This window comes from Pyxicephalus adspersus, chromosome 9 (assembly GCF_032062135.1).
Source record: "Pyxicephalus adspersus chromosome 9, UCB_Pads_2.0, whole genome shotgun sequence".
NCBI classification, from domain to species: Eukaryota; Metazoa; Chordata; class Amphibia; order Anura; family Pyxicephalidae; genus Pyxicephalus; species Pyxicephalus adspersus.
The window spans coordinates 22,951,947-22,967,068 of NC_092866.1; the positions used below are offsets into that span (position 1 = coordinate 22,951,947).

Here is a 15,122-nt window from a genome sequence, read left to right on the forward strand (position 1 = left end):
TGGATTATGCATGATATCAGTAATAAATGACTGTAGTAGTTTAATGTTCGCCAACCGTTTGGACCTTAGGGACCACTACATCCACGGAATCCAGCCTGAGCATACGCGGGGAGCCATGTGCCACTCGAAAAGAAAGAAACTTCCCCCAGAGTGACGTGATGATGCCAGAACCAACCCACTCTCTCATCGCAGGTTTAGACCTGCTTGCTAAACATCCTGGGGGGACAGTAGCGCAGGGCTGTGGACGCAACAAAAGTGGTTCCAGGATATTTAGCAAGCAGGTCTGAGCCTGCGATGGGAGAGTAGGTGGGTTGTGTCCATACGAGGAAAGAGCCGCGGACCACCAGTGGCAACCGTACTAGTTCATCTTTAGAAACAAACAGTTATAATTTATTCATGGCATACCTTTTTTTAAACACACTGTCACAAAAGAAAAAAAAATGGGTAATCCCATGATATAGGCAGCAATTACATTGGAATAAAATTAAAACAAACTGGCAATTTTGATAATATGGGGACAATGAAAGATAATCAAATATATGGGTATATGGTGGCAACATACTGGTTGATAATCAGGCAAAGGTAAAAATACACACCACAAAAAAGGAAATAGAAGCAATAAAAAAGTAAAAATAAGGTGTAAGAAAATTCTTTCAGCCTAGGCTGTCTCTTTAACTACTCTCATGCTGGCATTGCTGATGCAATTGACTGTCTTCCCTCGGTTTCCATTAGTCCCCTCTGGCCATTAGACCAGAACAGATCAGCTGCCCTCTGAGACTTGCTCTTTTACCAAGAAATTACAATGGTGAAGCCACTAATATTTTCACTAATAGACGGACAAGTCCCAGCAACCTCTAGATCCAGCAATTGTACTAGTAGCTAAAGCCAACCTGCTACTAATCAAATATGAAACTTGTGATACATGGAGCCAAGAAATTATTTGAGGTATTGCTACAAGTAGTGAAGCAGACAGTAGCAGGAACTGATATACTAGACACTTTTGGTCCGATTTATCACAGTTCACTAAGAATGGAGAATATAGCCTGTCATGTGAGAACCTAGGTGATCCAGCATACCTGGAATGGATTTTAAAAACATAATTTGCTCTTTGTTGCCAAATGTTTTCAAAACTAAACTAGATCTATTCCAGGTTTGCTGGATTACCCAGGTTCTCTCACAATTGTCTATCATCTGCAGTCCTGGAGTTTAATAAATCAGGCCCTTTGTGTTCACCAACAAGAGACTCATTTTGGATGCAATATATTTTATAAAAGCATTTAAATAACCCCTTACATAAGCATGCTTCCTGTTTTTCATTTGCCTCAATATAAGTCCCAATTAACAAACAGTTAACAGTGTGGAACAGCACTACCACCTGACATAACTAATTGCAGAAATAGTGACATTTCCCATATAGAGTTATAGACAATAGTGAATTATGGGCTTAGCTGCCCTTCTTGGTTCGTTGATAAATGTGTTAGCTGGAGGTCATCATGGCAACATCTATTAGAAATATTGTTTTTTTTAAGCATTACATTGATTTGATTTAACCCCAATCAATTTAAAATGGTTCTGACAATTAGCAAAAGCTTCAAATTTGACCTTAAGGTAATAGGATTCATTAGCTATGTTTAGGATTAAATTTAGTCTAATAAGGTGATTTTTCTTTCCCTGTACATGAAATGGTGGTCAGTGAAACACAGATCAATTATTATAAATTATACAATTTGAGTTGATTATGTAGAGTCTGCTAATTTGTATAATTAATGACTTCAGACAATAGGAGCCATTTATTAATAACTATCTGTACACTCAGTCTGTATGACACTTTATTTTACAGCTGCTGGCTCATCTGTTAAACAGGAGGTATTATATACTAGGATGCCAGACATGTATGCTAATTAAACCCATAATTAATTGAAACAGTTATAGTTAAAGTCAGAATGCTGACAGGCTCTGTGTCTTATTGTTCATGGTAATCAACTAATTCAAAAGGCAAATTCAATCAGCAATTCATAACCAAACCAGAGGTTTGTAATATGCCCTGTGAAGCTCTGACAGCTGCCGACTGCAGGTCTATTCATACAATAAAAGTATAACCTCCCCTTAGACATTCAGCGCTGCTATTTGATATGATGCTTTTGTAAAGGAGCTGGGGGACATGGCTTATAATTTACTCAGGCAGTGTTGCTGATATAGCTTACACATTGCAGTCACAAAACATGGTAACCTTCTAATGAAGACTTATGTTTTCTTTGTATACAGCATATATGAATAGTATTGCACTTCAGTCAAAAAACATTCAACAGTGATTTAGTGTTTGGTAGTTACAGATTAAAGACTAATTAAAAAACAAATGTTTTGATTTTTGTATTAAGAATTTAAAATATAATAATCTTAGAAAGTACAGTCACCGTATCACTAGCTAAACAAAAGATAAAAGCTTGAATAAAAAAAAAATATATCCAATACATCCAAGAACTGGTAAAGTGCAATATATTTTTGTTCTTGGGTTTACATACTCTTTAAGGGTAACTGCTGCTTACCCAAAAAATAAAAAGTCACACATTCTAACATTCTGTTGAACTACTTTTAGCTTTGATTCCGGCATGCATTGCCTGTGGTATCATTTTGATAAGCTTATGTAATGTCAAAACATGTCCAGAGATACATTAATATTTGGCCAAGATCTTGTATTGATGATGGGAGAGTCGGGCCGCTGTGTAAAGTTGTCTCCGGCACATCCCAAAGATTACAAATGGGGTTAAGGTCTGGACTCTGTGGTGGCCAATCCATGTGTGACAATGATATCTCCGGCTCCCTGAATCATTCTTTTGCAATTTGAGCAAGTAAATACTGGTATTGTCATCCTGGAAAAGGCCCGTCATAAATCCACTGATGTAAAAACCTGGTCTCTTTGTATATTCAGGTAGTCAGCTGACCTGATTCCAAAAAGTTACACGACACAACAGCACAAATAAGACTTTTTAAGGCATGTAACTTCATAGCATCAATTATAAAAAATGCCAGAAAACTTTATTAAGCATTCAATTCTAAAACCACCATAAATAGAAAAACAACATCAAAGGGAAACAGTACAGTCTCAAATAGTTCCAACTCAATGTGTTTCATGGACAGCAGTACGCTTCCTCTGGAGTTCCTATGATACATCACCCATCACGTAGACCAGAACTACATTCAATGCAGTTCCTTCAATTGTGGCTACATGGGAGACATGAAAGTAACAGCAGGAAAGGCGAATAACCCAAAATGGGTCCCATAAGGGGAGGGGTATTATTAATAACCCATAACCCAGCTTCCATCCATGGTCAAAAGATTAAAGGTAACAAGGAATTGGCTGCCATTGTCTACCATGTGAGTGAACTGCATGGAATGTAATTCAGGTCTCCCGGATAGGTATAGTATCTCCTGAGGAAGCAGATCTTTCTGTCTGTGAAACATGCCTAGTTGGAACTATTTGAGACCATACCGTTACCATTTTTCCCTTTGACGGATGTTGTTTTACTATTTATGGTGGTTTTAGAAGTAAAGTTCCAATAAAGTTTTCTAGCATTTCATATATTTCTTGTATGAAGTTATATGCCTTAAAAGTCCAATTTGTACTGTTGTGTTAGGGCTTCGTATTGTTAAATATTGTTGAGCCTAGACCTGACTAAATAAAGCGAACCCAGATTAAAACATCCCACAGGATGGAAGACTTTATATTGGCAAGGTACAATCTGGAAAACCAAGGAAACTTTCAAGGCCAGAAAGGTGAACCATTACATGACTGCTAAGAACAATTGACTGATGTAAGAGTAATGTTGCACCCTTCCACAATTCAGCATTTCTTGAAAATGATTAGGGGAAAGCCATTGCAAGCAAGCCTTACCTGCAACCTCATTAAAATGTCATTGTGTGAAGTATGCAAAACAGCATCCAGAAAAGATAGATGACTTTTGGCAACAAATGTTGCAGACTATTTATCCACAATTGCTAGGGGCTCAACAACTGCATTTAATTGGAAAAAAAAACACCTAGTTAACTATTTGACATGGGGGTGGATTTATCATGCCTTGTTTGGTTGTGTTGCAGCCAGTGGTTGTACATGTAGAAGGAAAGTGGATTGCACATCAAGACAAAAATCCCAACCCTACCTCCAAAGTTACAGAAATCTATTCTAAGAAAACCCAGCTACAAATTTTGAAAGAAGCATCTCACTGATGAGCGTATCCCACTCAATCTGCTTTTTCAGCATTCATCTTAGCACTGTAGCACCCCTGACAGATTTGTTCTTTCCCCCCTTGTGCTGTGTCCCAGTCACATTCAGATACACTGCTTGCATTTGAAAAATACATTCCATTATGTGTTTATGATGGGAAAGGTGCATTTAAGTCTTCTATATCTGCCTGGAGTTCAGCTTTAAACAAAGTATTTTACCCAAATCTGTGAAAGAGAATATAAAGGTGTGTGGCCCTGATCAGAGACGTTCTTTGATGCTATTGCCAACGTGAACTTAACTGGGCACCCACTACTCATCAGCCTCCAGGGGGTTTGTCTCTGTTCCAGGCAAATCACTGGCAGACTTTGCTACAGCTACAAAAATCAACATTTTTTTTCTTTCTTTTTGCAGCTTCCCAGAAGCTATCAAGCTGAAGTTAATGACAGGCTAAAAAGTATTAGTTACTCAACAGCTGGCAAACAACACTTCCCTGTAGCTTTATGTCACAGCATATGCCAACCACTCAGAATATGATATAATTCATACTCGATCTCCTACCACAAAAGCAGATGGGTTGAAGTATTGTTATTCTCACTCCAGTTCCCAGCCCTTGAGGGATCACTAAATAAAATAAAGCAGATGGGCCATTACAGACTCATTTGTGCTTGTTACAATGTAATGCACCCGGATATCAAAAGGCATAAAGCAAAACAAAGAGCAGGCTTAGTGGATACTGTGTAAGTCAGAGGGGTGCGAGTGGGGGAATCCAGTATAGAACTATTTATCATGGTATTATCTCCTTGAAAAGAGTTATTCTTCATTTGCTGGTTATATGATCCCTGTACGCTGCTTGGTGAGCATTGAAGCCTAACAAGTGTCTGCCTCGGTACAAATAGAAGATGTCATATCCTACTTAGTGGCAGATTAAACGCTGGTACAGAGAGCTTGGTGTATTGGCAAGAATGCATCCATGCCTGCTTATTACTTCTGCCAAAGAACAAATTGCTTTGCCTACTAAAGAATGAAGATGCACTGAGGCTTGGGCTCCCATAGACAATTTCCGTTCAAATAGTTCCAGCTGAATTCTTTCAAAACTTATGAATCCGCACAATACAGTCTGGGTATAATCCAATTTCAATAACAATTACAAGCACAAAATAACACATGTACATTTGGCAGGAAGGCAAACCCACATTAAGTCACTTTATACAGTTGGGAGAACAAAGTTTGTGAACCCTTTGGAATAATGTACTGCAGGAATGGCTTCTAAAATGTAAAGTGTATCTAAACCAAAATATAAAGAAGGTGATATATTGGCACTTGTGAGCCCTGCATTAGCTTCTTTTCTTAGTGCCTTTCGACTGGTGGTCCTGCCAGTAATACTCACTCACTGAACATTATGGAAGAGCGCCATTGTCAACCTTTACATTTGGACTACAAATACTTTCTTCTGTAGCATTTAAATGTAAATGTTACATTTAAAATAAATTAGTGTAAGTCAGTCTGTGCAAATTGTGAGTAATTATTGCAGTATTTACCTTTAGGTGATTCAAATTTGTGCATGTTTGCTGCTATAAAGTTGTATTTGTTGCTGATACAGATTTGCTGATTAACCACTAGATGGCACAAACGACTAATTTGCAATCACTGCTTATCCCATTAGGGATCATGAGAATGACTAAATTTAAGATTCTTTACAAAATTGTAGCTGTGCTCCCTTAGGATACAAAGTCATATACAGCTAAAACAAATAAAAAGGAAATTTTAATTAATACAATTGAATATTTGACATGAAACTTCACTTATTTCAGCAGAGAAAAGATAATTTCATCTAAACTGTATTTTCAATGTTGCAGTTTAGTCTCAGCATGTTTAACCACTAAAATGCTTTATGATAGACTTCACAACACACAGCCTTTTTTTCTGTTTTTAGCTAGTTTCTCTTGATTTAGAATTGTATCATCCTCAATCCTGAATAACCAAGTGTACGTATCTTCAACTGATTAAAACAAACGTTTCAAATTTTGACTAAAGAAAAAAAGTGATGTTGGTCAAAGAAAAATCTATAGATGTATAGCAAAAATGATTAAAAGGAAAAAATGGAAGCAAAAGTAATAAATATATTACAATAATATAAAAAAAAAAATCCTAGTGTCCAAGCAGTGTCTGAACACAGCTACATTAAAGAGATTATGTGGGCTTCAATATCTGACCTGGTGGGTGTTCTGATCCTCTGCTTTCAATACCTTCTGAATCACTGGCCCAGAACAAGTACAGAGCTCAGGTGTTCAGCTGATTGTAGCATGGTTAGTTGTGTGCTTGTGTCAGGTGTGTGACTGAAACTAATAGATTAGCTTTACATGCAGGAATGGCACCACACATAAGTACTCAGGGGTAGGTCCTTTTTATAGGCAGAGAGTTTTGCTGACTGGTGTAGCATTGCTGCACTGTCATCTGTTTTGGCTATGACCCCATTTATAACATCAAACAGGATAGTACACAGAGACAGACAGAAATGCTGCAATGCACTGCACTGCATCACATAAGGTGGGAGTATCAGATAATGCCTTCAATGCAATGTCTGATGTTCCTGAGTATTGGTTCCTATGCAAGGTGTGTGTCCCACACAGAGCACGGAGAGTATCAAAGTTCACAGCTGCGAGTAAAATAAGGAAAATGTTTATTGGGTTTTTTCATTGCAAATCCTTCACTTTTTTTGTCTGTCTCTTTTCTTGTAATATCAGTTTTTTCAGCGTCTAGTTTTAGAATTATTGTATTTTATTTGGAAAAAAAACTTTTAAAATGTGCTTTTCACTTTACCCAGCAAATTGCTGCATAGAATAAATGCAAACATGTAGGATATATTTGTAGGATATGCAGGAAGGAGTGTTATATCAACCCCATCTAGGCAGCACAGGAAGTACAAATGCATATGTACAGGTATACCTATTTTTTTTCTTTTTATTGTGTTGGGATAAACCTAATTTACAATGGGTAGGAGGCCCACAGAGAATAGGTAGGATTTAAATTTGCATTTCTTAAAAGGTCCACTTTAACACATATCAACGTGAAGGAAACTGGGCCGTAAAACATTCCTTTCCTTGTAATGCCCTATAGCTGAATTCACATGCAGTGACTACAAACCAGTTAGTTTGCAGCCCCTCTGCCCCCTTAAAACCATGCTATCCCAAGCAGCAAGCACTAACCCAGTGAATGAGTATGAGCTTTTGTTGCTGGAAATAGCAAGGGTTAGGAGGTTGAAACAGTTGCCAGCTTAGCTGGTTCATAGCAGCACAATGTCAGTTTAGCTAAGTCTGTAATTCTGCAAGGACATGCTTTATTTTCTACTAAAGCTGAAACGTGCTTTTTAAAGCTGCTGCACTAGTGCAAATGTTACCTCAACAATGTATATAAAAAGTGTGCAACACTAAATGATTCTGGGGGGTCATATACGTGCGGGGAGTCCAGTAATCTTTTCCTCTTTTTGCTTGGAGGCTGACTTATTTTATTTCACTGACTATGGATATTTTTCCTTCCATATACCACCAACACCTGGGCACTTTTTATTCTTATTGACTGCTGATGACAATATTTTTTTATCCCCACCGACCAGCAAATGCCACTATGTTAAACAAACATAGCCTTGTGTCCTGCACATTATAAACCTCGCCCCAGCATTCTATCAGCTATGTTCAACAAACTTCTGATTGTCTCACTCTGTGGGCTGTGCTGTACATACATAACATGCAGTGTCTATTGTTTCTTCTGGCCTTGTAGTCCCTATTTATTAAGGGAGGGTGAGATATAGTGTTACCTAAATATCTGTTTAGAGAAGACGAATAAAGGAATTTCAACTTATCTTGTGTGTCAATGTTTATGTTTGTGTGTAAGGCTCTAAGAGTATTCTGTGGGTACAAGTTTCAAAATCGAATGCAGTGTGATCAACAAGCTCTGAAGGATGTATCTTCATATCAAACTACCTGGACATCCTAAGGAGGTCCTAACAGAGCTAGATTAGGTAAGGTTTTAAATTCCAAACACTCCATAAATAAAGGCAACTCAATAAATATATTTTAAACAGAACAATATACATACAAGACCATCCAGATACAGTTCATCTGTGCCATGTTATGTTTTAATTTCAAACAGAAAGAAAAAAAAACCAAAAAATTCTGTTATGACTTAAAGCTTCAGCAATTGTTCCTTCCCGTTACTTACATTCAGTGGAGATTAAAAGACAAAAAAAGGGAAATAAAACTAACTGAAGTGCAAAGAAGGCTGCAAATGCAGTTATACTGTAAGAACATTTGTTGGGATTAAATGTATTAAGGAAAAGATGGGAAGAATTTTAGTGTATGAAAATGTTTTGCCAGCCGCTTTTGTGGGTAAGGAGCCATATCAAGCTCAGGCAATCTGTGGCTCTCCAGTCATTGAACTGCATTTTCTTTCAAGACAAGGTCAACAGAATCTGTGGAGTCACAGTCTACCCCCTCAAGGGTATGTTGTATACGGTTATGTGAAAACAGCAGTCTTTTATTTGTACAAACTCATAGTAGGGCTCTGATACATGCACATGTAGGCATCACACAGGAGCCGCCTGGCACAGCCCTGAATGTTTCGAGAGTCTAAGGCGTGAAGCTCCTCTAAGGACATTTTCAGGTATTCCCCAACCTCAGGACATGGGGTGACTTGTGGAATGTTAAACCCATTTTGTCCACCTGCAGAAAGACACAAAAATATATTAGAAAAGAAAAGGAAGATGTCAGGAGGGATTTTTTTCAATTACTCAAAGTAAGGAATTTGGATTGCCTAGCCTAATTAATATACAGTAGTTACAAAAAAAGTAAGTTTACACTTTTAATAATGACAGATTTTAGTGGTCCTATTGGTAACATAGAACAACTATTCTAAATGATTTTCAAATAAAACGAAGGATATGAGAACTCTGTAACACTGTGAGATATGAGAACACTGTACAGTGTTAACACTTTTCAACCAAGATTGAAAGATATCTCAAGTCCCGACGCGTTTTGCCTGTAGGCTTCCTCAGGGGATTTGTTGAGATCAGAGTTAGGGGAACAGTAACAATGGATAGTGTAATCACTGTACTTTACACTATCCATTGGTATTGTTCCCCTCTTTGATCTCAACAATCCCGAGAACGCTAGTTGGCTTTGTAGCAGAGCTGTGAAAATCTTAGAAACTGAATGGACAAAATACAAAAACAACTTTGACAGCTTCTTTTAATGTATTTACTCTGATCATTTAGATTTTTCCCTAGAGCTGAGCCTTAATAAACATATTTTCTTAACAAGAACTACACTGAAAGTATAAAAAGTATATTTTTTTTAATCTTGTCCAGGTCCTAGGTTGCAGGCGAGGACACTATCTGCATGGAGTTTGGATGTTATCCTCATGTTTGCATTGGGATCAAACAGTTCTTGGTACATGCAGGAAAAAAGCAGCACAATCAAAGAGCAAGGTGAGCTGCCAGCTGCTGGGCACAATATGGATATGTGAGAATAATAATAAAGAATAAAAAACTAATAAGATGGGGAAAACGTGCACTAGAAAGAATTACCTACATGGTTTGCTAAACCGAATGTTTGCTATTTTAAAAATATGCCCCTTGTGTCATAACAATATCCTGCATTTTTAGTTTTTTGGATGACAACACTTCTAATGAAGATTCAGAAGTACAACTTAAAAGATATTTTAAAGATCCCTTTATACCTACCATCACGGTCTGCCATGCTGTCAAAAAACACCCAAGCAGAGTCTTCCCTCCCATATTTTACAAATGCCACATAATGGCTTGTCTCGATGCACAACACAGCAAACAAGTCCATCTTCTGGTATGGTATACATCCACGCCTCCAGTCCCAGTCATGGATCTCTTTGGGAAGAGAGACTGGATTGAATTTATGATGCTGTCTTTTTGGGTGAAGGTGAACCTATGGAATTCAAAAGAAGTGAGATAAATGGTACACTGGTTACAACAGGTATGATAGAAAAATAGTGAAGGTTATAACACCCATGTAATAAAGCCTAATATCTGACTCATAAATCAAACATAAAGTCCTACATTTAAAAAAAAACTGCTAGGGGGTTACAGTTTTAGGAACGAGATACATCTTTTCCAAAAAAAAAAAAAAAAGAATTGCTCCATGCTTCTGGAACATTTGTAATGTAACATTTTAAATTAACACTGCACTGTACTTGAGCAGGGCAGTGTACAGTCTGACTCTTCTTGGCATGCTGAAAATACAGCTGGGAACACCCGTCCATAGTTCTCCCCAGCCCGTTTTTGGGGGGCGGGCCACCCACCTGCTGTGATTATTCCGCCCAGCACATTTTCAGCAGCTCTGAACGGATACCGGGGAGGCTGCTCTGCTCGCTCCGTTCTCCACTGATAAGAGCTAACAGCTGATTAGAGCCAGGCGGAGTGGGAAGAGCACAGCTATGAAGAGATCAGGACACAGGCTGTCCCTCCCCCTCTCAGAGCTGTGCTGAGTCTTTTGAAAAAAAAAAACCCAAAAAAAACCCACATTGTGTAAACAATGTCTCCGCCCAGTGAGTGTGTGTAATGACATCATCAGAGCAGTGTGTGTATAAATGCAGCATGTCACATTCCTCAGCCTTACAGCTCTCTGTGTATAAACCTTCATATCCCCTAAACTGTATGTCATAATGATTTGAGATTTTAAGGGTGCACAGGGAACACCTATAGTTACCACCATTCACAATTTCAGCACCCCAACTTTTACAAATTTCATGATATGGAGATCAGAATTGTAACATCTTGTGAAAATCCAACATTGGGGTTGCAGTAATAAAAGCAAGTGTGCCTTGGAGTCCTAAATTAAAAATGCAAATTAGGGACCCCCTGGGCCACTTACATAGAAAGGAGCATTGGAGAAGGGCCCCTAAATTTATACTTATCCCTCACAAATCTATAATTGTCATACTATGTTACTCTGTTTGCTTCTCTTCTTTGAACCCCAATTTCCCCAGAATGGTGGGGTGTACAAACTTCATTACTATGGCAAACATACTGCCTGTTATACATTACTGCCCATTTCTAACACTGGAAACCCAATTTCTCTGGAATGGGGAGGTGTAGGAAACTGAAAATGTGTGGGGAATATCTGTGAATAACACCCCCAACATTTTATCACAATGGCATCATTAAAACATAAAAAACTCTGCCCATCAAAACGAAATTGGGGTTTAGGTACTGGTAGGGTCATGGGTAACAGGGCACTGTGTTTTGATGGGCAGACTTTATGTAATGATGCCATGGAGATGAAAGTTTGGGGGTGTTAGCCACAAGTGTCCCACACTTGCACCTATGATTCTGTTTATCTGCACCTTTCTGTTCTAGAGAAATTAGGGTCCAAGGTAGGAAAGCGGACAGTTTGATGGGCTGAGGTTTATGTTCTAATGATGCCATGCTAATGAAATTTTAGGGGTTTATACATTTGTTCCCCACTTGCACCTACATTTTCAGTTTCCTGCACCTCCCCACTCCAGATAAATTGGGGTTCAAAGAACAGAAGCAGAAAGGGCAGCATAGTATTACAGTTATAGTTTGGTGAAAGGTAGGTAAAATATTTAGGGGGCCCACCCCAATGCTTCTTGCTATGTAAGTGGCCCCGGGGTCCTTATTTTGCATTTTCAATTTTAGGCTCCTAGGTGCACTTTCTTAGAAAACAGCAACCCAAATCTTCAATTTCCACACGTTTTTAAACTCATGATCCCCAAATTTTGAAATTCTTGAAATTAAAAAAAAGAAATGTTGGTTATTAGTAGCTATGAGTGTCCTGTTTACCCTAAAAATTTTAGGTAATTACAACCAACAATTTAGGAGATCTAAAGGATTGAACGCAATGAGTTGTTAGGCTACAGAATCTGACAAGCAGACTTTACACACACACAGCTATCACACTGCAGGTGGATACATTTCATAGGAAGTTTTTGTTATTGGCAATGATGAGAGTAGGCAACTAGCTGTCCTGCCCCATCTGCGATCACATGCATGATGCTCTTTGTGTTACCTAGGTATTGGGCTAGGAAGTGACATCTGAAGTTTGGCTGAATTCACATTGGCAGTAAGGTTGCATTTGCTGCGTTTACCCTTCACACTATTACAAGGGATTACACTATTAAAACATGGAACTCTAGGGAGTTGGATTAAAATACACAGCACTGGACTGTTGGGGCATAAAACAAAAAAATGGAAAAATTGTACATTCTAAAAAGCCAGGCATTAGAATCCAGGCATTTAATCCCTAATAAATTATTGAAAATGTGATAAGCAACTCCTCCTACTGGAGCAGAAAATGGAAAACCTGTGACACAGGACAAAAGTGGGAACCCCAGTGGCAGTCTGTAGGACTTTTAGGAAGAAGGTAGGTAATCCAGCTTCACATCTTCTACCCAACACTAAAATTAAAGCGGTTGATGCAAGCAAATTTGTGAGTTGTAAACTCATATAAACAAAAAATAAAACATGTCTTTGTATTTCTTTTTTATTGTGGCTAGTAGAAATCTAAATTTTAGAACAAATACACGGAACTTACCTGTGTGTTGCATGTTTTACAGAACTGCTTGATTTTTCCTGCAGAAATTTCAGTGTCATCATAGCACTCCCTGCACTCATACATTGCAAGACCACCACAGATTCGGCACTGCCGTGGGGCTGAACATGGGAGAAACAGAATGTAGTGAGTGAAAAGAATAGCACAATGGGCACAGAAAAGGGTACCCCCTTCTGACAAAGAAAGTCCTTTTTTTGGCTCAACTTCTCCAAAGTCTTCACCTATGTATGTATTATAATATTATTAAATATAATAATTATGTTTTAACTCTGAAATCTGTATTAGCCACCCGTAAATTAGGTTCAAAGTGGTGCGATAAAGTGTGCCAGTCAAACTTTACTGCATTGCAAAATGCTATCAATCTGAAAAGGAAGCTCACAACAACAATTAGGTTTTAGGTCACTTTGTTAGGTTCACCAATGTAAAGTTAAATATATTACATACATATTTATAAACCAATACCGTACATTAAAAACCCCTAAGCCTAAATCATTTAGTATTATGGAATCAACACTGGTCATAGTGTGCACAGATATTTCTTAGTTTGACTATTGGATGGATTTGGCAACAATCAGCATTACCACCTCTTCTCATGGGTTACTGAATTGCATGAATTTCACAGGATCTGATGGTGATTGTGTCCACATAGAACACTGACATCACTGAATCAGCCACATAACTTGTATAAATTAAAGTGCAATACTGCAAGGGACTAGCTGGTAACCCTAATCACACTCATCTCTCATCTATGATGGGATTCCATAATGCTGTTGAACTGTTGGATATACAGAATCGTTTTAACAAATGTACACTAGATGGCAGCAAAGTACATAGGTTTAATGAGTAGAAGGGTTTTTACCGATTTAATTTAATGACTAATTCTTACAAGCATCCATTCTGACAAATAAATCACAATGTTAGTAAGTGTAATTCTGCAAAATATTATTTACTATATAGTCCTGTATTAAAACAATTTTTTTTTTTTTAAACATTTACACCCTATTTTAAAGACAATCTTTTTAGCGCTGGCAACAGGAGCCCATGCTCGTTATTTTGTTTACACTCTAGAAAGGCATATTGGTCCTAGCTAAATTAAAAAAAATGGTAAAAAAAGGTTTAAGCAATAAAAAGCTACCTATTCCGATGCTCCTAGTAATCTCCTTGCTGCTTTGCATTAGTACAAATATTTTCGTTCCTCATTGTTCAATCCAAATGGCTTCAATAAATTTGTGCAAGATGAAAAGAACAATTAAAGCCCAGAGCTTTTCCAGCTGGCTAGGTGAGAGAGCTTCATAATATCACCTGCCATATTTTAAATATCTACCGTACTATCTAAAAATTAAGACTGACCAAAGCTTGACACGCCAGTGAAAAATTGACCTAGTAATTTTGGCAACACAGAAGTGCAGACTCCCTGAACAGACAAAGTTGCTCCAGGTCTGTTAAACATTAGGCAATTACCCCAGGATGAGGATTTCAGCCTTGTTGCATGCACCCTTAAAATTAGGTCAACAATAGTAGCTCCCATATCAATATCCTCATGGGTTTACTTTAAAAAGGTACAGTAAAATGTGTCTGTTACTCACTGTCCTCCAATAAATCTGTGATGTTCAAATCCAAAGAAGGAAATATTTTATTAAACATCTTGAAGTCTTTTCCAAATCGAGGCATCTGAACTATCAGGCATGATGGAGCCTAAAAAAGGGATACATTACATGAGCTATAGCAACTTAATAAACAATTGAAAATAAAATAAAAATTTTCATTTGAAATGATCATATCATGTGACCAAAAGAATGTGGACAACCCTTCAAAAGTTCAATATGCTACAGCAAATGCAGGTATTTTAGACAGCAGTGCACTTTCGGACCTTTTGGTAACAGTTAGAGGAAACCGGGTCCATAAAGTGAGTGAGATTAGAGTCATCTTTAAAATGAATTGGAATGCTGACTACAATCTTGACCAAAAGCAGCACATGATGCTTTTATCTATGTAGTCAGGATGACCCCAACCCCCAGTGACAACATCCAGCACCTCTCAGCATGAGGGAACAGAACCTTAGACCCCCTTTTCTGTGATAATGTTTGGGCCTTGCAGTCAATCACTAGCACCAAGCACTGTCACATTACAAAGGGAGCGATGTCACCACTCCTCCTACCCCAGGTGCATGGGTTAAAGTGAAAAAAGTATTGGTTTAGATTACTTAGTACAGTGCAAATCTGTAGGAAAGTTGAGACTGACATAAAGGGGGTCAGTGGGCAAATATGTCAAGGTTAGGTAGATTATATGCATAACAGTGT

General features: G+C 38.0%; 1 protein-coding gene across 1 annotated transcript in view; it reads right to left on the reverse strand.

Moving 5' to 3' along the window:
* Positions 1-8,271: 8,271 nt before the first annotated feature.
* CYLD (CYLD lysine 63 deubiquitinase) overlaps positions 8,272-15,122 on the reverse strand; it is a gene marked incomplete in the record, with an annotated part of 42,539 nt that continues 35,688 nt past the window's right edge. The window contains 4 exon segments of the mRNA XM_072422924.1: positions 8,272-8,940; positions 9,960-10,176; positions 12,805-12,923; positions 14,409-14,517. Coding sequence (XP_072279025.1) covers positions 8,756-8,940; positions 9,960-10,176; positions 12,805-12,923; positions 14,409-14,517 — 630 coding nt within the window.